The 23,133-nt window shown below is 56.8% G+C and overlaps 2 protein-coding genes across 2 annotated transcripts; one reads left to right on the top strand and one right to left on the bottom strand.

Annotated features, from left to right (window-relative positions):
* Positions 1-312: 312 nt before the first annotated feature.
* BESB_068330 (uncharacterized protein) lies at positions 313-7,360 on the top strand (the record flags this gene model as incomplete). Its single annotated transcript, XM_029365226.1, has 10 exons — positions 313-2,068; positions 2,203-2,390; positions 2,882-3,043; positions 3,604-3,769; positions 4,085-4,189; positions 4,478-4,537; positions 5,567-5,646; positions 6,348-6,465; positions 6,885-6,947; positions 7,353-7,360. The coding sequence occupies 10 exons, from the start codon at positions 313-315 to the stop codon at positions 7,358-7,360; spliced, it is 2,706 nt and encodes a 901-aa protein (XP_029218809.1).
* A 2,890-nt stretch (positions 7,361-10,250) lies between these two features.
* On the bottom strand, positions 10,251-21,473 carry BESB_068340 (uncharacterized protein; the record flags this gene model as incomplete). The annotated part of the gene is made up of 10 exons (XM_029365227.1): positions 10,251-10,543; positions 10,986-11,091; positions 11,239-12,028; positions 12,673-14,873; positions 15,314-15,687; positions 16,205-19,167; positions 19,692-19,815; positions 20,325-20,462; positions 20,811-20,876; positions 21,416-21,473. 10 exons carry the CDS (start codon positions 21,471-21,473, stop codon positions 10,251-10,253), a joined length of 7,113 nt encoding a protein of 2,370 aa, XP_029218810.1.
* Positions 21,474-23,133: the final 1,660 nt, after the last annotated feature.

The raw sequence follows: 23,133 nt of genomic DNA on the forward strand, positions 1-23,133 counted from the left end.
AGCAGATCTACAGCTAAGTACGAGTTATAGCCACTCACACGCCCACTGATACGAGTTCTAAGTCTGGTACGTCCTTGCGTAGATCAAAGCGTAGATCAAAGCGGAGATCTACGCAGTAGTGTCATGCTGATACTCACTATACTCTGTACTGTATTTGATTCAGAATAGAAGGCCTCTCTGCGCTTCCACCATCTCTCTGTCCCCGTTTTACTTTTTTTTGTTTTTGCTCTTGGCTTACCACTGCGCAAGCGTCGAGCGGACAGCCGACCAAGCATCATGGAGAGCGGCGATCTGGCCGTCTTACGTGGAAGTATGGAGTTTCCTGCAGGACGAGAGGGCGAGGCCCCTCCACAATTTGTGAAGCCTTTCCCTTTGACGGCACTGCCGAACGTGGCTCGTGCCGGTCCCTCCCCGTGGATCAATGGTCACCAGATGTGTGGTTTGTCAGCAGCAACGAAGCCTTCCTGGGTGCCGGCAGTAGAGCCTTCCCCGCCTCGCGATCGGCAACCGTCGGCAGGCGCTGCCTTGCCGAGGCGCAAGGACTCATATGGACAGGGAGAAAAGGCCCTGATGTGCGATCCTGTACAGAAACAGGAGCAGTCCCAGTCTGTATGCTCACGTGCGTTTCGAGAACAGAATATGGAGGAGGACGCATACTGGCCCTTGCCATGCGCCGCCGGTACTCCTCCTCTGTCGGCTCGGTCTGAGGAAGTGGCTACCGACAACAAGGCAGACTCTAATGTTGCTTGCGACAGTGTTGTTAACCCCGTGGACAGGGGTGAGAGTAAGAGTGGCAGAGACACTGTGAGCATGAGCACGATGTCAAACAGACCGTTTTACCCCGGTCCCGGAGTGGGAACTCACACCACTAATCAAGTGTACCCCACCTGTTACACTGCTGCCCCCGCTGAGCATTCATCTAACACTGCGGGGCAGCACAATGAAGCTGTCAGGAGTACTGCTGTGCCGTTCCCGTATGCGCCTCCGCTCTGTCGTTCCCAGCCTGCTGTCGCCAAGACCTCCTTTAGAGCAAACGATGTCCCTGCGTCTTCTGGCTTTCCTGGCGCGGATCGTCGGAGGAGTTCCATGAGCAGCCAAAAGATAACTGGCATGCTGCAGAGCGTTCGCAGGGCGTCAAGCACGCTTGTGCAGACGCTGACTGGAAGGCGCGAATCGCTGAAGCCGTCTCAGGCTGCCGCTTGTGGGAACGAGCCTCATCCAGGCTCCACTCGGAGGAGGAGCCGAGTGAGTGAAGCCGGGAGAGCAGAGTCTCGCGTTTCATTTCCGCATACCGCGTCTTCTCAAGCCAGCGGCGGAAGCAGCGATCCGACAGAAGGATGGGGTTTCGCTGATTCATCGGGATCTCCGAAAGCCGTATTTTTCAGGGGCTCGCTCCTGTCCAGAGCTCGTGCCAAAGGAAGCTCCACGGGAGATGGGCGGCACTCGAGGGCATCTTTTGAGGAGCCTGAGGAGTACTCCATTTACTTTGGCGGGCACAACGATTCAGTTGTGCAGCCGTTGCAGACACTTGAGATTTTCGGAGAGGCCAGCAGAAAGGCAGAGGAAATCCGGGCACAGAGGCACTCCGACGACGGACGCCAGGAGGGGGATAGGGCGGGTTTGCGATCGATTTTGATTACCCGAAGCTCGCAGACCGGCACGCACGGTTCCAGCAGCGCCAGGCCGTCAAGTCGATCGATGCAGAATCGTGTCCGGTTTACTGAAATTAATGAACTACGGGAATACAATCCTCACGAGACGTTTCAGAAACGCGGGACGCGCGCAATATCCGAACACCCGTTGCTCGCATCGCTGCGTCATTTTCTCTTCCGCGTACAGAGCGATAAACGCAGCATCACGGAACTGGCAGAAAAAGTGGATTTTATGTCCGAGAGGACTTCTGCGGTATCTACAGTCATTGATGCTTGTGTGCATTCCATTGAGGACGACGCAAAGCGAGAGAGGGTCACCCCACCAAGGGAGTCCGTGCAGGAATCAACAACGCGACTCGAAGACGCTCACAAGCAATTCCAGGCGGACCTACATCAAGAGCAAAGGAAGACCAAACGTAAGGCAGTACATGCGCGCCAAACGGATGTGGGTCTAACGTGTTCACGGCCGAAAGTTTGAGGCGTCTAAACCCCCCTACACGCTACACGTCCAGTGTTCACCATGTCTTACTGCTGTCCTTGTTACTCTCAGTTATTTTCTACGGCGGCTCTGCGGCGTTGCTCCTCCTCTTTGTCGCCTGTTTGTCCCTGCTCGGCATTTACATCGCCGATAAGAGATCCCTCGAGAACGGCCCCTGTGACTTGACGGAGTGGACCGAGTGGTCTGCGTGCCTGGCTCTCTGTGGGCCAGGGACCTCGTTTCGGAGTCGGTCTGCGCGAGTGAGGAAAAACAGGAAGCTGCTTCGAATTTGGGAATAAAGCTTTTCCGTGATCCCGCTTTTGTTAGCAAGCCTCTCGCATACGTCACTGGACTTTGTGGGAATTTGGAGACTGTATGCACCCTCACTGCCTTCTAGTGAATGTGTAGGGGTTCAGGGGTTCGCGCTGTGTAATACAGCGGTAGAGACACGGGCAGCAGATTAGGCCTCACATTCCCGCCAGTTTCAGCGTGGCATGGGTCATAACTGCCCGCTCTACTAGTCCTGCCTTTAGAGGGAATGAAGAGACGAAGTTTCTACGGCTCCGTGCTTAATGTGCAGACGCGTTGTCATCTGACTGAGGCGGCATGCTCGGTCATTGTCGCTACGGACGGGTTACTGTGCAGCGGGCTACAGGCACGGTTCGCCTCATTCATTGGCAACACTTCGAGTGACGGTTTCTCAGTTTGCGATATATGCTGGTGCATGGCCTTCCTCTGCTTCTTTGGTCAGCGAGCAAGTAGCGCCGAGTGCCCCGCTCTCTTGGAAGCGCGTGAATGCACGGGTCCTTGCAGTTACTTCGTCGTCGCCGCCAGCACGCCAGATCCGCTGCCAAGACAAGCGGTAGAAAGGTTTAAGGAATGCTCCCCAAGCCTCGGCCCCGTGCTTCGAAACGTACGACAACAAATCGGTGATGCTGTATTTACCTCTCTGTCTACATATTACATATAAATACATGTACACAACCATCCATAGTTGCGGCCGTGAGCAACACGCTTCCATGCCGGATAGCATCAAGTGTTTACGCGATACTCATGTATATGGCTTGTTTATTATGTATTCTTCGTGAGGCTCTTGCCTCACTGTAACAAACTCGTGCTTTGGTGTCCACGCGTATGCATCAGTCAGTACATACACCCTGTCCTCTTACAGGTACATCCACGTACAGGCACCCCCACAGTCTAGGGTTGTCTGTAATCACATATCCGTATTCTTCTGTGCTGTGCATGCACCGGCAACGGTGTACCAGCATCGAATGCAGCGTCTCCGCTTGCGGCGACTTCCGCTGGCCCATCTTTGAAATCAGCACCAATCACTTCAGTGAGAGCGTATTTGTATATATATACATATATATATATATATATATATATATATACATATGTGTAAGCGGTAGGCTGTTTTTCGCGTAAGATGTCGGGTCGCTAGCGTCATTCGTCCTTCTTATCTGACCTCAGGCAGTGCCAGGAACGAATTCGAACGCGAGGGTGACATCAGCTGCAGTGGACTATTCCACAGGTCACCGAGTTTGGAACGTTCAGCTAAACTTTTGGCCAGTCCCAGGGACAGCTGCATACTCCTTCGCCGCGAACGCAGCAGTCGACCCGAACAGGGTTGTCAGAAGTGAGCCGCCACGTAACCAAGGACAGGTTTGAACTGCTCTCGAACAGAAGGAAAGGATATGGGCAGATGTCTCTCTTGCCGCCACATCTGTTCAGCAAGAGTCCCATTCCACTATGAGCCTTGCTGATGGGGCTCGAGACATTTCCACGAACGACTATCATCAACATGCCTCCCATGTGCCCGTGGCAGGTCTGCATATGCGTACCTCTCGCACGTGCTTTCCTCGCCGCTCTTTATGTCAGCGAAACTATATGTATTTAGTGTTTCGGGTGACCCTTTCATATCGGTGCTCGGGCTCCTCTTTGTGATCTTCAGATCTGGAGGAAGCGCTGGCTGACCCTTCGACGCCGGCTTCCAAGGCTTTTGAAAGCTGCTTGCCGACACCCGGAGTTTACAGCGTCACTTTCGCCAAAGCTTCGTGTACGTTACCGAGCCAGCAGAAAGACTCCTTTTTCCGAGAAAGCTAACAACATAATGCGCGTTTCATTACTTAGTACGCATGTAGACACTGGAGTTCGCCACGAGGCACACGGGGGGGAGGCGGTATTCCAGTGGCCGCGTACTGCCCAATAGAAAGGCGCCTTCACGCGAGCGCTAAAAAATGAACGCGCCCTCAGCACGAGCAAGGCTGCTTGAGGTGAGTCGGAAAGTGTGGGTTTCCGGCGAAGGGTCGTCTGCTCGTTTGTTGCGTGCGCGATGCGATGACAGCTGCCGTCGAGCTGGCGGAGCCTCACACAACGTGTGATGTCTGGCCGCAGCCCTCAGGAGGTAGGTAATTCGTATGGCTGTTGGTTGGGAAAGATGGAAGAATGTTCCATACCCGTACGGAAAGCTCAACGTGCCACGCAGTGCTTCGTCAGATGAGTCTGCAATAGCAGTGCTGTTGGAGACGAGACGGGGTTTGGGTCGTCCTTCGTCAAGAGTAGTTGGAGCCTTTACACATGTGCGTGCTCCAAAGCCGCTCACAGGGAAGGACTGGTATTCGTCTGGCATGTCTACCTGTGGCTGCATGCGTAGAGCCATGTACGGAAAAACGCATGCGTGCTGTACACATACGTGAACAAGGTTAGGCCCCCGCGCACACCACGAGGCGCTTGTCAAACAAATTCAAATGGCCGTTTTGATTTGCAGACGAATATGATCACGTACGCGTCTGCCGACGCATTCATCACGCAGCAATGCCCCATGTGCAGGCTTGCGCACGCCCGGTTTCATGTCTCTGTATCAAGTCCTGCGTTAGTGCGCGTAAGAACGCACGCGCATGTTGGGTCGTGAGCAGCGCGATGATAAATGGGCGGCACGATATCGACGGAGTAATCAAACCCCGCGAGTCAAGCGCGCCTGCACTGTTGCGTGTGCTTCGATTCTGGGTTCAGCGTGTGCCTGCTCGGTCTCCTCGTGGTCGGATTGGACGGTTTGTGACTCACGATTTCCGTATGAAGACGCATGGAGAACCCGGCAGCTCCTGGTAAAGAAAGCAAACGAAGCGATTTCAACGTACGGCGCATCGTGGAAAACTGAGTCTATTTCCAGAGTGCAATTCATAGCTTTAGTCTCTTTCGAGCCCGCATGAGGTGCAATCAGCATCCCGGGGGCACAACCGTATACCTGCACACACACGCATGGCAGTAGTGCAGTCGCGTGGAACGAACATTCACGTATCAATGTTTGGTCATGTGCGAAGACACGAGGGCTTTTTGCCAGTTTCATAATTGATCCAGAATCTGACACGAAGTGGGACTATTCTCTGGTCTCGAATTTTTCGCTCCTCCACGCGTGCATGCGGTCCCCTGTCAGTTGCTGTGTTGGCGTGCAGACAGGCTCTCGCTGCGTGCCAGTGTTTGAGTCTCGTCCTTGTGCCTCCGAAGCCGAGTGCTGTAAGTCTAAGCTTCAGACGAGTTATGAAGAAACCGAAAGCACCGACTGAGGATGCTGTCGTTCTTCAACACTTACGTAGACGTCAGCGGTGGGGAAGATGGAACGTTCATTACAAGTGTTACCGCATGCGAAAGCGTGCCGGCCAGTCCCGTACCGCTCCGCGGCAGTTTTGTTTTTGTCTACGTTTCAGCAAGTTTTCGAAAAGTATTCGAGTCGAACATCAATCTAGACGATAAAGGAACAATGGACAAGGTCGTGAAGTCCTGCCAAGGAGCTGTGAAAAACGCTTTTCAGCAGGTGCGGCTGCAGGCATCTCCATCTTGTGCTTCGGTCACGGGACTCTCCCTGGAAACAAGGTAGCCTGTAAATGCTGAGCCTTTTATACATGAACGTTTTATTCACCTGAGGGCAGATGCATACCAGCACCTCTCTAGAAACAACCCCTACGTCTCCAGTGCCTTTCCAACGGTATACCGAGTGGGTATTTACCACTTGCGTCTCTTTGGCTGTATATATATATATATATATATATATATGTATACGTACACTGGAAGGCAGATCTTTTGATATTGGGTGTTAGATTGCGGTATATGAGCCGCCGCGAGGCAGCGCGGATGAACAGCGCTCTTCGATGCGGTTCTGTTGAGAGCCGGAATGATGGGGCACTACAGTAACGTCTAGTTCTTCCGTCTCCCTTCAGCTTCTCGAGATTGAAGACCCTGACGTGATTCAAGATAGTGGCTTCTCGATTGAGCGTTCTGAGTGGCGCCTATCCGCGTTGCTAGGTCTCGGCATGAACAGCACCGAAGCCAAAGCGCGTGAGACCTCCTTTATATGCACTCAACGGTTGCAGTTATACTGACAGAAGATGGAGCCTGCGGGTGGCATTTGCGTACCCTAGTAAACTCAATGAACACGGCTCGCTAGTTTCTTTAAGCGCTGCGGATTGTGGCGTCGTGAGCACCGTGTTGAACGTATGTCGGCAAGCCTTCCGTGCGTTTCATTTGACTGACACTTCGCGCAGGGTGTTTTCTCCTGTCTGCTTGTTTCCTGAACCACTGACGGGGACAGCGCCGGGTGTAATAGATAACACAGATGCATATAAGACCATATGTAGCACATAATGTCGAGCTGGTTTCCATTAGCGGAAGAACCGTGAAGTGCCGCGCATGCATATGTCTGCAGTCTCTCTGCATCCGCCGCTCGTATGCTTCTTGGGGCGTGTTTTCTCCCGCAGGAATCGACAACGCGCTAAGCAACGCACGATCGCCTCTCTTTCTCGCGCTTGCCTCTTGCAGAAGTAAGATATCGCTATGTTTAGGGGATCGGTGGTTGGCGAAGCGTGAATGAGAGAATCTACACGTTTCGCGTCTCATGGCTGGGTGAGGGCTGCTGACTGGCATAACGTGGGTTATCGCCTGCACCCAGCGTTGTGGCCCCACAGTCGTGGATACGAATGAAAGTCTCTTACATATCTGCCGAAAAAGGGCTAGCTCGCCCGTGGTCTTCTGTTGCGTCGGGAATGCATGAATCAGCTGATTTTCACCCGAACATAAAAATACTTATCATCGGGAACGGCGTCGGGCTTTATGGACGAGGGTGCAGTCTGGAAACACCGCGTCGGTTGCATGCAGAGAAAAAGACCTCAGCAGCCGGACATGCCTGCGCACTGGCTCTTTCGTTCATCTCTGTCTCCTGCTTGCAGCCGACTAAAAACTCCTCTTCAGTTCACACTTTTTGCTGATTCCGCTCTCCGGTAGAGCTTGCTATGCAAAATGTTCACACCCGCTTGTGACGAGCTCGATTGGCAACCAAGGTCGCCCGGCTGCGGAACGAAAACAGGAAGCAGTGAGATGAACAGATCCTGGCCTATCAACTAGCTACAGCCGCAAAATTGAAAGTCACGAAGGCAGAAAAAGAAGCGGTCGTTTACGCATGGCAACGGGTTCTACCCATGAGCACTTTTGCACCTGAAAGGGCCGGCCGCAGTCTGCTGAGTGTCTAGGAATGACAGCCAGTCTCCTAGATAGCCCCCTCCAAAAAGAAAGAGGGCGAGCCGCAGACGAAGCTCACAGCATCCGAATGAGAGAGGGAAGACAAAAACCAAGCGGAGACGCTTACACCCCGCTCCTGACTTCAAAGCCTCCCTCTTCTCCGATGTGGGTTCGGCTAGTGCATGCACCCATAGGCCTGCTATCGCGGGGGATTCGTTGCCCCTTGGTTGGTTGGTGCGACGGCAGCTGTTCCGCGGCATTGCACCCCGACAATAGTCTATACGTACATGCATATATATCTGTGCTACCAGGGAGTGGCATGCATCCAAGTTCGCACACGTCTGTAGTCATAGTTTCGCCACCCCCCGCCTTCTCTGGTTTCTTCAAATGAAGCGTTGAGCCACCAGTCTCTACAGGTGGCCACCTTTGATAGGAAACCAGGGGACAAACAAGCCTCTAGGAAATGCTGTGCGGACGAGTGGACGCGTCGAATGCTGTGCGGACGAGCTGACGCGTCGAATGCTGTGCGGACGAGCGGATGCGTCGAATGCTGTGCGGACGAGCTGACGCGTCGAATGCTGTGCGGACGAGCTGACGCGTCGAATGCGCGGGTGTGAATGAAGCAGACAGTCAGCGCGGTCGAGGATACCGTCTCAGATACATACGGATTCGCGCATCATGTTTTTACGCCTTTTTTGCAGGACTCCGTAGGAGATCGGTAAGGAAGCTTCCAAGCGTGGGCAAGCGCCTGTATTTCCTCCTGCTTTATTCTACGGTAGTCAACTGTACAAAAATAATATCCGAAAAGCTTTCACGTATACATTATCTGCATCGTTATGCGGACTATACAAAGTATCTATGCGTAGGCTGACAGTCGCATACGTAGATGAACGAATATATAAATGTATCTTACGCCGCAGTTCGGATACGACTAAATTCTTGTGGCGCCGAACCAGCCCTTTGTGCATGGGCGCAAGGGACCTGCCCTGCCCCTCCGCAGACGACCCGGCTGGCGGTTTCCCTGCTGCGCAAGGCGCCCTTTGGGACGGCTGTTTTTCGTCCACTCCGCCATGAACTGCACCAAAATAAAGTGGAGCGCGTCTCTGCTGCTTTGTTCAGGGGGAATGCAGGCGCCGTAGGGCGAAAGCGCCCGCCACCCGCCCAGCCGGAGACGGGACTAGCACGAGATGACTCTTTTCTTTATGTCATGTCTACTACGACCCACGAGATCAACTGCTGTAAGCCGTTTCCGAATGCCCTGTCAATCGGCTGGCGTTGAGCCCAAGACGGCCAATGTGGACTATGGCACCGACTCTAGCTGCTGTGCAGTCTGTCGCAGACAGGCAAAAGTGCCAGGAGCTGGGGAGTCAACTCCGTAAGCTCTCGCCGTTCACTATCTGGACGAGACCGGCTACAGGATGTCCGTGCCAGGACGTGCAACGGTGCCCTTCGATATGCGTATGGCACATATAGTGGTGCTGTATGCGTGATATACACATATTACACGCCTCCATACATTTTGTCAACCCACTCTGGACTGTAGCCTTTCCGCTCGGAGGGGGAACGCTACAGCAGGGAGCAGAAAAGTAACAGTTGAGGTTGAATGAGGCAAGTGCTTCCCTTCTCGAGGTCTTTCTGTCAGTGCCCGCAAGTACACAGTTTCCGTACGACGAGAGGCTCCCCCAACCTCAGGTTTGAACGGCGTCCCTCTAGCGTTCGAGCGACACACTTCGCTTGAGTTTCATTCAGTTTCGCGAGCTGAAAAAATGTGCACGGGCGAGAAGTCGCCCCTGACACTATGAAGCCGCGCGTGAGCAGGCGCGAGCGATTTTGCGTTATATATACTGGTGTACTGATATAGATATGGACGGATACACACACAGACCGAACACGGGTACCGACGGGCGCAAGTGAACACACAGAGCCCCTGGATATCCATGGAGCCCAAGCTTCCTACCTAGCCACGCCGCAACCAGCAGACGTGTATTCATAAGTATCACAAGGTATTCCTAGACACACAATTCATGCTTCCGTTACTCAAATCGCTTTAAAAGTTTACGCGAGCGTGAGAAGCACGTTTAACCCGCGTATTCGCTCCTGAGAAGTCCCGAAATCGTCCTCTCACACTTCCGGGTCGCGACGCATGCGTCCGTCTCCACGGCTGTTTCGACCAAACTCGCTCTCGCTCCCACAGTGAAGGCAAAACATTGTTCACGCCTGCACGTTCGCGATAAGCGAACAATGAAGAGACAGCCGGAGCTGAGACAACCCGTGGAGCGAGTCTTGACGGCGCGCGTGGGCGAGTACCCTTCCGTCACGCATTCTGCCATGCAATGGAGAACATGTCACGGCCAGCGGCCTCGAACCCCTCCATCGTCCGTCTGTTCCCGAGACGCGTGCAAAAACATGGCAGCGAGCTGGACAAGTAGATGTGTACTTTTGGCAGATTGGCAGCAGGCAACTGCGTAGGCGTGCAACTGCGTTTTGTGTCGACCGACGGGCGTTTTTCCTCCATCCCGCCTAGCCGCCTTTTTCACTCTCGTCATCCGGCCGTGAGAAGACCAAACCACAGCGCGCGCCGCGCGAGCTCACCGCACGCGCGTCGCCGCTCACTCCTCTGCGTCATCTTCCCTCTTTTCACCCTCGTAGTCCTCTGCTGCCGCCGCCTCTTGGTCGCCTGAGTCAGCCGCTGTGGGCTCTTCCACCTGGCTGGACCCTGCAGCCCTTCCGGACTCTTGCGTGGCTTCTTCACTTTCAAGCTCCTCAGCCGCCTTCTCAGCGTCGTCAGCCTGCGCATCTGTCTCGGCGGCTGCTGCGTCAGCCGCAGGTTCCTCCGCTTGGGTTTCATCCCCTGCAGGCCCTTCGCCGCCGGCATCGGCAGTATCCGCAGCGTCGGCAGCTTCTGAAAGGCACGAAACCGGGCGAGGGAAACCGTAGATGCAGCCAAGCTGGAGACCCGACCGTCACACGAGCAGGCTGCGGCCGCAGAAACCGAAGACGGTGAAGAAGTAAATACGAGGGGCCAAAAAACAGCGGAAGCACCTCAGCCAGACACCAAATAAAGCTCGCAAGTCAATGAGGGCTGAGCGACAGACAAACTCTAGAAGCCCGGAAAATGCAAGCAGAACACAAACCAAACGGGAGACGTACCCAACTTCATTCATTAAGTGACAACAGATACTGACGTGTGAGACCCTGCCATGTGAAGTGTCAGCATTCCGCAGTGCATCGAACGTGCGAATGCAGCGACAGAGACTCTAACTTCAAGCGCGCGTAAGCCGACACGGTCATAAAACTATCCCTTCTCTTTCGAAACACAAGAAAGACAACCATATAAAGCGCACCTGCAGGAGCTGCTTCTTCGGCCGCCCCGCCTCGCTTCCCAGCGCGATTGCGGACGCCCATCTTGAGAAGCGCCTGCAACGCGGCGTGCGCCTGGATATCATCAACCTGAAAAAGGAAGCCACAGCGAGCGCGCGATGCAGCGATGCATGAATGGTGAAGAAGAGATGACGTTCGCATGCGTTACTGGAGGGGAGAAAAACAACACGTCGTTCAACAAAACACTAAGTTGTCCAAGACTCGTGCTCCCCTTACCATCTGCGTCGCGGCGGATTCATCTTTCTTCTCCTTTTTGACGCGATGCTTCGCGGGCGCACCGAAGCGGCCTTCGCGTTCGGGTTTGTCGGCGAACGTGTTTCGGAGGTCGACGAGACCTGGGGTCACCACACCGGGAACTGCGCTGGCATTCCCGTAGGCGCGAATCGTCTCGATTGTCGGAACGTTGTTCACGAGGCAGTTGGCAAGATCACGGAGGGCCCCCCCAGCAATGGAGTTGCTCTGCAGCTCTACCGTCCTCAGCGTACACAAGGACGGATCGGGGGGGACTTCTTCGAGGCGCCGGGCAGCTGTCTGAGCGAACTTGGTCCCGAGTCCGCACCCGTTGAGGCAGAGCTGGGTCACCCGCCGATAGCAGCAGAGTTTGAGGAAGCAGTCGGCGAACAATGCGCTGTCTCCGATAGGGTTGCGATCCAAAATGAGGCGCTTGCAAGAGCGGAACGACGTAACGGTCGCCAGGGCATCTGAGTCGGTCGATGTAAAGTCGTTGAAGGAGAGATCCACGCACTCGAGATCGTACAGACGCCACGCCTCGCCGGTCAGCGCGGCCAGGTGGCTCGATGACAGACGCATGTTGCACATGATGAGAGACTTCACCCTGGTGTACTTACACAAAAAGAAAAATATCGCTCTCAGGCCCTCTGGAGACGCCGGGTACCCACCAAAGTCTAGGCACGTCCCTCCACTCACTTCAAAGAAACGCACTGCACTCGGACTTACAAGCCGCTGCAAGCGCGCCTCCGTTCTCACGTAGTAAATGCCTGCAAGTCTGCAGAGGCAGCACGAAAACAGCAGCGCAGCACTAGCAAGCAAAGATATGTGCAGCGGCATGCGGAGGAGAGCAGAGCAAACAGGAGGCAAGGAATGGGGCAGGGTGGCCGCAATTTAGACAAGAGAAACCGCGGATCCTTAACTACACTGCGCACAAAGACTCAGAACACACACTTGGCGCGGAGGAGAGCCTTCGCCTGCACACGCGTGGCATCACGAAGCAAAGCTGGGCGACGGGGCCCGCATGCGGGCAAGCGCAGGAGTTGGCCATCGCCTCGGCACGGCAACAGCGAAAAGCAGTCCTGAAGTGGCCCGATGTCGGCAATCAGCAGACGCGCGCTCCCCGGAAGCCGACCTGGGAGCTGCATCGGCCTCTGTGGAGTGTCAGGGTGCCAAGCAACCTAAATTCGTGGATCTCACAGAATGCATACATGGTAGTAAGCGAGACTGCTTCGTCCTCTGTGGCGCCGCGATGCACCAGCCGGCTACGAATCGTCTGTTGTGTGGCGGGCCGCGTCACACAGTGGCGCGTTTTGCCTTGCTGCAGCTCTTGCGTCTTCGGCTCCTCCTCGGCCGCGCCTCTCTCCGCAAGGACGCGGGCTTCTCGGTTCTGGGATCTAGCGTGGGGGGGCGGAGTCCTACCTCGCGTTGCAGATTCTCGCCCACTCGAGTGTGGCGGCGTCTGTTTGTGCTCTGAGGACGTAGGAGACGGTCGTCAGGGGGAGGTTGACTCGGTCGTTCAGGCCAGGGAGGTCGACGTCCGCGTTCGGGTCGTCCGTGCCCGCGGGGCCGCTCAGGTCAAATCCTTCGATGACCATCACGCGGGGCTGGGTGTCAAAGTCGACGCGCACGCGGTGCATCACGATGCCGGAGACCTTGCGCGCCGAGCTCATCGGATTCGCACAGCGCGGGCGCGGCGTCTCTTGGCGAGCGGACGAGTCGCCCGGGGTGCCAACAGTCAGCCAGGAGGCGTCGCGCGGCGGCAAGTCGGACCAAATCAGCGCAGGCCCTCGCAGCTCGAAGTAGACGAACGGCAGGCTGGTTTCGTTCAATCGAGCCAGCAGACTGTGCACCTCAGAGAGCGCCGTGACGGCGTCGTGTTCCGCGGCCGGCGTCTTCACAGGGTGCGCCAAGACGTACGAATCCTGGACGCGTTTCCAACCTGCCGCGTAGAGCCGCCCTGAGAGTGTCAGAGGCAAGCTGAGCGCGGTGCGCACGCCGCCGATTATTGGGGTCGACAGCGCTCGAACTGCCGGTTGGCTGGGGAGGAAGGTGAGGACGGACATGTCAACTTTGCTCAGCGACGCCTTGAGAGCGGCCTGAATTTCTTCGAGCGTCAGCGCCGGGTTCCCAGACACGTTAATCGCCAGCAGGCCTGGCAGCTTGGACTTGTAGTTGGTGACCAGCGCGATGACGTCCGTGGCGACAAGCTCATTCCCGCTCAACGAGACCTCTTTCGGATGCTCCATCGGGCGCTGCAACTCGTCAAGCTTCTCCCGGAACGCCGTCGCCGCGTCGGTTCCAAAGCGGCAGCGATTCATGTCAATGCGGCTGAGTGGCGTCTCGGTGAGCAGCGAGAACAGCAACACACCGGCGGAAGCGCGAGTGCCCAGCGGGTTGTCGCTGACGTCGAGGCTGCCTGCGTGCAGTTTGTTGGCGAGCTGGCACAACAGCAGGGGGTCTTGGGCCTCGATGCCGTTGCAGCTCAGGTCGATCGCCTCGGCGTGAAAGGGGATCATCGACATGATTTCTGCGACGCCGGCGTCGCTCAGGTTCCGGTAGGACAAATCGAGGAAGCCGAGCACCTTCTCCTCGGTCAAATTCGAGAAGAGAAGGCCCTCCAGCGAGGCGCTGAAAGGCACGCCCTTAAAACTGAGCCCAGCGGTGCTCACGCCCGAGAGACAAAACTCCGCGACCGACTGCGCAGGCTGGTCGCCGCCGGTGGCGGACGACAGCGCATCGGCGTAGCGGGCGAACGCCACGCGGCGCTTGAAGAGACGATACCACTGCAGTGTCTCTTCGTCCGAGTCCGCGCTCAGCAAGGCGACAATCAGCGAGTCGTTGGCGACGCGTTCCTCTGCCGCAGTGCGCTCGCCCTCGCCACTGAGGGCGGCGGCGGCGCCTGGGAGGAGATTCGAGTTGCTGCCGGCGACGCGAATCGCCAGGTACTGGAGGCCGGCCTTCTGCAGCGCATACGGCTGGACCGTCATCAACTCGACTTCGGTGTAGACGTCGAAGCACATGCCGAAAAGCATGCTCCACGTCTCATCCGCGTCGACGGGCACGAGCTGCGCCATCTCCTCCGGGCGCGGAGAGGAGGCGACACTCATCGCCGCCGAGCGCTTGCCGCTAGAAAAGAAGAAGATAACTCTGTCGCGCACCTCGACGTACATCTGCTGGTGGAAGAAGCCGCTGGCTCGCTTCTTGCCGGGAGTGGGAGTGGCCAGCGCGCGCGTCGCCGACCTCGCACTGCGGAAGTCGTCTGAAACGAGCAGCAGCCCCGAGTGGCTCAAAGGCGTCTTCCGCACGTCTGGAAACCTGAGCGGACACGGCGAGTAGCGCGGGTAGTTAAACGTGAAGTGCGGAAACGTGTCTTGGACGGACTCGTAGCTCGAAAGCGTAACCGAGGGATATGTGTACTGCGTCGTCACCGACTCGAGATCATCCTCGTCCTCATCACTGGCCTCTTCATCCTCGTCCGCATTCCCACGCAGCTGCGCCAACAAACCCGCCGCCTGCGCCCCGCCTTGCTGGGCCGCCAACATCTTCAAAATCTTCTGTTTTTTCTTCGTCTTCTCGTCCTCCAGCTTCTTCTCTGGATCCATCCGGCGGCGGTGCCGGCCCTGAACGAGGGACAACCCGCAGCCCCGACACACACGGTGGCGCTCCGCGCTCAGCGGCGCACAGAGCGGCTCGGCCTGCGTTCGAGCCGTAAGGCCTCGATAAGTCAACTCGCCAGCATTCGTGCATGTACTTGAACACAACAAAAGGGAATGATACAAATCATGGAACACCTAAGTCTCGCACATGACCTTTAGCTAAAGCTATACAAGCATCCTATACATACACATACAACTGTAGTAGAGATACGCGCTGGTGGGCAGGTTGACGACTCTGAGGCACGGACAGCAAGCGGAACACAGACGCTATTGCGTCTCCGAACGGAGACGACACAGCCTATTCCTTTCTGGGCAACAGGCCACGTCCAGCCTGTGTGCGGCACCTCTCCAGTCGATGCAGACGCCATCCTCCTCCCTGCAGCTCGTGGGCTGCCTCGACCCACCTGCACCTTGACTTTGTTTTTGGGTTTGCCCATTTTCTTGGAGATGCACGCCACAACTGACGCCAGCAAGGGGTCGCTGGAGTTCTGCTTCTTGATCGCCCTGTATCTGTCTTTGAGTTCAGGCACTGTCAGCTCGACGAACTTGGGCGGTCGCCCCGTGCGCTGCTTCTTCCGGCCCAACGCCGTGGGACGCAGGACGGGTTGATCAGACCCGCCCGAGTCCTGCCTGCCTAGGTCGTCGCCCGCCGTGCGGAAGACATCGTCATGAGCCTTCCGCGTCTCTGCCCTGAGACGCGCCTCCAGCTCGCTCTGCTCCCGCGCGAGCCGCTCTGCTTCTTCCCGTGCCTTGGCGAGCTGTTCCTGCTTCATCCTCTCTGTAGGCGCGCGAACAAAATAGCAAACAACGCGCGACAGAACACGAATCGTCACCACGGGCTAAACGAGACACCGAACATAACGCAAAACAGGCATCCGGAAGGAAAAAGAGACAGCAAGGACATGGCAAGCGGGTGTCGAAACCCAAACTGGCTTTGCGCCCTCCCATACGTCACAGTATACATACATACAAATACATACATACGAATACATAAATTTAAATACATACATGTGCATACATTTGCTGAACCCATACATACATAGATACATACATACATAAATACATACATACATACATACATACATACATACATGCATATATATATATATATATATATATATATATATATATATATATATATATATATATATATATATATATATATATATATATATATATATATACAGCCCGCCTGCGCCATGCCGGACCTCGAGGGTATCTGTATGCACCCAGAGAGAAGGACGACGAAGCTGACCTGCGCCACGAAAGTACGTGGCATACAGCGCCTTGCGTACCTTGGAAATCGAAGACGGACATATTCTCTCGTTTGGTCTCGAGCACTTTTCTTCGTCGGTTTTCGATATCTTCTTCCTTGACGTAGTACCCGGGAGAGAACTGTCCCTCTGGATATGCATACCGCGCCAGCAGCGTCTCCTCGTTCTTGAGAAACGCGGCGTCTCTGTCTTGCAGGCGAACCGGGACGAAGGCGCGGGAGAGGAAAGGCGCGACGACGAGGTCTCCAAAGGAGTTGGTGAACTCGTACTTTTTCCGTCTCTTTCGCGTCGCGTGCTGCTGCCACAGACTGGAGCCCGGGCGATGCCGCGCTGCCTCGGCGTCGTCTCCGAGCTTCTCCTCCAGCTGCAGGAATCGGTAGCCGCCGTCCACGACGCACTCGACTTGTTTCAAAGCATCCAGACTCTGGATCTGGCCTTCGGCCTCGCCGAGCAGCACCGGCCGCACCGCCGCCTTCGCGAGGGGCTTCCCGCCCTTGCGCTTTTCGCCGAGCATCTCCAAGACGCCGGTGGCGGACGGCGCAGTCGTCAAGTCTCCCTCACAGTTGGCGAGCCGCGAGACGCCCGACGACGTTCCTTCCTCTTCGCTCACACCCAGAAACGCAAGCGACGCGCGGGAGCGGTCGTCGTGTGGATAGCGGGTGACGGGTGTGAAGTCCTTCGGCCGAGGCAGCAAGGTCCTCTCTTCGCGCCCGCGGCGCCGGACTCCCGCGGCGCCACGCTTCTCGCCTCGCTTCCCAGGGCTCGCTGTCGGCAGTCCAGCCCGGGTCGGCGCGTAGATGAGCGACGCCGCTCCGGGGCCAACGGGCCTCGCGTCGGTGTCCAGGTCGGGTTGGTATTCGTCCATGACCTCGTAGGACTTGCCCTTGTACGGCGGATTGTCGTAGACGACTTGCAGCGGTGCGCCGGCGACAGTCGCGAGGACTTCCGGATCCTCCGCGGAGCCCAAGTCGTCCTCGTCGCGGTCAGCCTGCTGCGCGGGATCGCCGCCACACACGCGATCGCCGTCTGCGGCTGGGAACTTGGGCAGGATCACGCGACCCACTTTGTCGTAGATCGGCTGGCGGTGCACGGTTGGCGGAAAGTACGTCTGTCGAATCGCTTCTACGGCGTTCCAAGACGCAAGGGCGAAAGACTTCTCTTCGCTCCGTGGAAACAGCAGAGGCAGTTCTGCCTCTGCCTCCTCCTCCTCGTCTTCGCTGTCGTCATCGAGGTCCCCCGGGCGCGCGCCGCCGGTTCCCCCCGCCCCGGCGTCCCCTGTCTCCTTCCCCCTCGCACCTGTCTCCGGCCCGTCGCTTGGGGGCTTCGGATCCTCCGGAGGCTTTTTCGAGAGAAGGAAAACGCGCCGCTTCGGGGCGACTGGTGTCGGCTCCGCTGGCTCGGCCGACGGGCCGCTGGCTGCATGCGCGGTAGATTTCTGGAAAGCCAATTCCTTCGGAGAGCGTGCCACCTGATCGTTGACCCCGGATTTCGCCGGAGGCAGTCCCGGCGCCGCCTTCAGCGGCGCAGCAAGCATTTGAACCACGGCCGCCGCCGGAGCGAAGGCCTTGCCGAACGTGGATAGGATGCTTCCTCGGTGTGGTTCCCCGTCGCCTCCCGGCGAGCCTGAAGGCGCCGACGTCTTCGACGGATCCTTTTTGCTGATCACACGGAAGGATACCGATTCGCCCGAGGGCGCCTGCGGCGCCTCTGTTGATTCGGTGCTTGGCTCACTCTTCCTTTCCTCATCCGGCGTCGCCTTTCGGGCAGCGATTCGCTTAGGAAGCGCAGCTAGCACATCTGCCTCCTTCTCTTGATCGCGTTCGAGGTTCGCCACGAGACGAACTGCGCGTGAAATATCCGGCACGGAGACTCCGCGCACAGCAACCTTCTCTGCGTCCTCGTGCGTGAGGAATTCGCCGTCTGGGACTGCGGCGTCGTCCTTACTCGCACGGGGGAGAAGCCGGCCGTGCGTCGCCCGCAGTCTCTGCATCTGCTGCGCGCGCCCTCGAATCTCCTTGTCTCTCCAGCTGTCGCCTCCGACGCCGAGTCGGACCTCGAGGCGCGCGATCAGGTTTTCCGCATGCGTTTCCTTTGGGACGTCGGCCGCCTCCTCCACAGAGACGCCTGTCGGGTCTTCGACGTTCCGAAAAAACGCCGGAGCCCCCTTTTCAGAGGGAAATGTCTCCATGCGGTCGAGACCTACGATGTCGCCGAGAAGCATGCGTGCGGTAGCGTCGTGCCGCTGCAGCACAAGTTCGCCTTCGGCTTTGAAGCGACTCGGCCGTCCGTTTTTTCTCTGGAACTCGTCCCCCCGGCCTCCAGTCGCTCCCCCACTCTGCGTGCGCCGCCCGTCCCCGCCCCGCCGCCTGGATTCCCAGAACATGGCGACGGCCTTCGCACGTGCTTCGGCGGCGAGCCGCCCCTGCTCCCGGCATCGTTCCTCTTCTTCGTCGCTCTTCTCTGCGACGCCAGGCGCCAGCCCAGGCTGGACAGCCGCAAGCAGCAGGTTCTCGACTTGTTCATCTGCGCTCAGCGGCTGCTTGGCGAGGTGCACGGCGCGCTCCTGCAGGTCGGCGGCGACCCCAGCTGCGCTGAGATCCTCAGTGGTCTCGCGCCGGAGTTTCTCCAGCAGCACGCGAGCAGCCCGCGGACACGCCTTCGAGGCTTGGGAGCGAAGCAGCGCAGTCTCCGCGGCGCGCTTCGGAGGGGCTTTAGCCAAGCTCTCGACCTCTTGCGCGCCGAGAGCCTCCGCCTTGCTCGCGAACGTGACCTCGTCGTGCCACAAACCAGTGTACGGCAGCGTCGCGGCCGACGTGTGGTGCACGAACTTCTCACTCGTCGCCGGCACGCGCTCGAAGGGAACCGTCAACTGCTCCGTCGAGCCGCCCAAAATCCGCGTCTCCGAGGGCCCCGTCGCCTGCATGCGCTCGAACGAAAACGCGTCCGCCGCCGACCGAAACCCCAGATTCGTCGACGACCGCTCCCTGAGAAACCACACAGGCGAAACGCAGCGTCGCGCCGTGGGCACGAAGACGCACACCCTGCTTACGAACGAAGTGGAGACCGTGCCAGCTCAAGGGGAAGAGGGGAGGAGGGGGGGAGAAGGCGCTGAGGTCGCCGACGGATCTGAAGATTTAGTCCCAGCCAATCAAGAGGCCTCGGGCGAACAGCCCCCGCGGAGCCAAGAAGCCCCGCCCGTATGCCGCCGTCCTGTGGAAGGGTGAAGAGGCGACACATTACGCTGCCGAGGAACCTCAGTGCCGTACACGGTGTGAAGTCAGATGCATCAGGAGTGAGGGTTAGTACGCACGACTATTCACTGGCACTGGGCGCTGGTGTGCGATATCGATATGCACCGGCATTTGGCGACGTGTCTAGTATTCATCCCACGCCCACAGGCAACGAGGAGTAGCTCGACTACAGCACGCATCATCGTTTTTCTCTATTTGTCCGCGACTAGCTGGCAAAAACGTCCGCGTCGGCGCCGGCCGCAGTGCTCCCTTCCCACCACATGCGCGAAGGCGATGCAGGGTGCCACGCTTCCGGCTCGGTGAACAACGACGGCTGCTCTCGAGCCACGCGCTCGCGGACTCGGAGTTTCAATCCTGGAATGGCTTGGGCCTCGTCCTCCTCTGCGCAGATGTCAAGGCAAAAGGCAACAAGAAGCACGCATGCTTCAGGAGCCGCCCCTGGGGTCCGCGAAACCTTGCTTTCCGTCTCGTGTGCCAGGAAAAGGGGAGACAAGGCCTCATCATGTGTAGATACTTCCGACGTCTTCGCTTTGTCTCTCCGCGGCCAACGCGAGGACACGCACGCTCGACCACGTCTAGCTCGATTCGCAAGCGCCGAGGCACGCCATGTTCTGGTTGAAGTCTTAGGGATCTCTCTCGGTATGAAGTGGTGTTTACTGCGTCGAATTGCTTTCATGTTGTGTACGAGTCTCCACAAGGACTAGACGTCTCCGGCATTTGGAGAATAAATCTTTTGTGTCTTCGCGATTTATCGTATCACCCTAGTCATCCTAATGTTTGGTGCTTGCGGCCAGCCCGCCCTCCCTGTGTAGGACGCTGCTTGCCACCCAGGAGCGTCATTCTCGCGACTCTTCCTGCGCGAGTTCCGTTTCCGCTTCTCTTCGCCTCACCATATTTGAGAGAGAGATCACGAAGGCTATCAAAACGACTGGCGTTGACGCTGGACACCGGCAGCCAGCGACTGGCGCCGGGCAACGGCGGTCGCTGTCGCTCCGAGGGCTCCACCCATTCTGAGCACCTCCTCGGAGCTGAGCACATTCGACAGAGCGCAGGAAAAGGAGGAACATCCATTTTCTGGTGTGCGGGATGGCGGGCTCCTCTCAAATGACGGGAGGAGCGACCGAACCCATGCAAGGAATATCGAGGCTCAGGCAGACCAACAGACGCGGCAGGAAATCATTCATGATGATGCACGCCCCAGGCGGGTAGCGTAGAGATACAGACATGGAAATGAAGCAGACGATTCTCCATTCTGCCGCCTCCGCGTGGAGGTACCGAACCGCGATACGCAGAAAGCACACTCATATGCGGAGCCTAAACCCAGACACGCCACCCGCTGCTCCGTCATCCATCCAGCACACGCACCAGCGACCTACCGGCATCGAGCGGATCGTTCAGTCCGCGGGCTTCAAGCCCCGATACGGCCGAGCCATCGTAAATTTCTGAAAGAAGCAAGCGCCACGGATCTCTCTAATTCCAACCCACATGACCAAACAGTTTATATGTGAACGTGCAACTGTGTAGATGTGCGAATAGCTAGACCAAGACAGAGGAACGCCCGGAACTGACGGCCGTGGCTAGCGAACCTTGCGTGCTCGCTCTGCTCTAAGCAGGCTCCCCACAGAACCAGAGCTGCCGGTTAGGTCCATACATATTCATACATATATACATATACAGATATAGACATGTAGATATATATGTATATATAACGGTGCACTCTAATGTCAGCATTGAGCACTGCGTAAAGGTGTCACACTCGTAGCACGACAGATGCGGACTCGCACTGTTGAGGCGCTCATTCTGCGTGCCGGAAATCATCCGTAGACACAGACAGACGCAGACAATACTACATCTGAATTCCGGGCGTCGCCATAGGGACGTAAATAGAAGAACGTGATTTTGCAAGCGAATCGTCTCTTCCGTTTAGAAGGAAGCTAGTGCGGCAGGAATTTCGCCAGTCAAGACTCTGGCGGCGACTTACGGCCGAAGGTTAGAAGGCCTTCACCTTTTTTTCGCAGACGATCTGAGGGGCGGCTCATGATTCATCCGTATACGTGGAAAAGGAGAAGAGGGGGAAGGGACAGCAAATCATGCACGCAGATACCTATGGCTGTGGCGTCTCGCCCAATGGCGCTTAACAAGTACTCAGAACAATCAGAGGAGAATCTGGAGGGGAAAAGGAGTCACCGCCACCTGAGGCAAATGTGGAAGCACGACGTTAACGAACAACTCAGGCCGCACAGGCGGCGTTGTGAAGGCCACAAAGAGGTCAACAAGAGGAAAGTACAGAAGGCAAAAAAGGGAAAGGTAAGGTTAGACGTGCAAGCCGCTTCACCGCGCAGAGATACCCAGGGGAGGCGGAGAGATGTCACGGAATGAGGCGCCTAGAATCCACTGCAGATTGACGCAGCTGATGCAACACACAAGGCATACGCAAGCGCTCCTCCTCGCCTTGAGAGGCACGAAAGAAGGACTGGACCCAGCACCGAGAGGAGACGAAGAGCCAATAAATAGTGGAAGATAAGCTCGAAACGAACTCTGTATACCTTACCCAGTGGCATTCACCTGGACCCAGCAGCAAGAAACGCTACACCCATGGAGGCAAACCGAAAAGGAAAGCACGAGGCGTGAATACAGAGGCGAGAAACGGGGATGCTGTCTTTGTAGCTGTAGCACGGAACAAGAAAGAACGCCGGCGTGGCGATCTCTTCTTGTGTTCCTGCTTCTCCCGCTCAAGGTTGTGCTACGCGCTGCCTGAGGCGCACAGAAGGAAACAGGACCAGGCGCTTGGGGATCTCCTTAGCAAAAAAACGTCAGGAAGGAGAAGAGGCGATTCAGAAGACAAGGATAATTGCAACGCATGCTGCTTACCGTGAACCAGAATCGACTGACTGTGGCGCGGGTGGCACAGGACTTGACACTGGAGGTGTAGAGACAGCAGGTAAAGGACAACAGCAGGGCATGGACTCCACGCTCTGTGCATGCATCCCTGCCTTGAAAAAAAACCCAAAAACTCGAAGTGTCACCCTTTCTGGCGAGCCTAATACCCAGTATTGCCAGATGGTGTACGAATGATTAAGCAACCGTCAAGCGTGCCTTCGGTGAGCCACGCTGCATGTTTGGCAGCCGCACACTGGCTGTGCATGCACACGTGGCAGGGACCGCGCGATTCGGCAGGCAGAGCCACTTTGGTGAATGCCCCTGACTTCAGTCCGATTTACACAGGATCCGGTGACCGACTGAAATGCGCTTTCCTAGACGAAAAGCACTCTTTGACATCGGCGGGTACACTCCCTTGTGTACCTGTTTGTCAGCAGTCTGAGAACGAGACGGCAACCCTTTCCACCTCATGAGTGTCGATTACGTCGTGTCTAGAGGTGAACGGCGCACCGTTTGCGAGCATTTACGCGGCGAAGGACGATGCGAACGCAGAAGAAGAAATTCTGGCCAGTATTTCAGGCTATGCAATCTCCACATGCTTCCCGTGCCAGCTGAAAACGAATTCAAGTCGAAGGCGTACTTCCGTTTCTAGGTGGACATGTCCGAGGTACCGGCTGCGTAGGGTAATCGAAAGAGCTTCGATAATAAACGCTACCAACAAAACGCCTTCGGGACGTCTTCTTCTTGTCGCGGCCTCGCTGTTGAGGGAGCTAATGCGGCTCTCCTGTCTTACCCAGTAGATACATGAGCCAAATACCC

Source organism: Besnoitia besnoiti, chromosome VI (genome assembly GCF_002563875.1).
Source record: "Besnoitia besnoiti strain Bb-Ger1 chromosome VI, whole genome shotgun sequence".
NCBI lineage: Eukaryota > Apicomplexa > Conoidasida > Eucoccidiorida > Sarcocystidae > Besnoitia > Besnoitia besnoiti.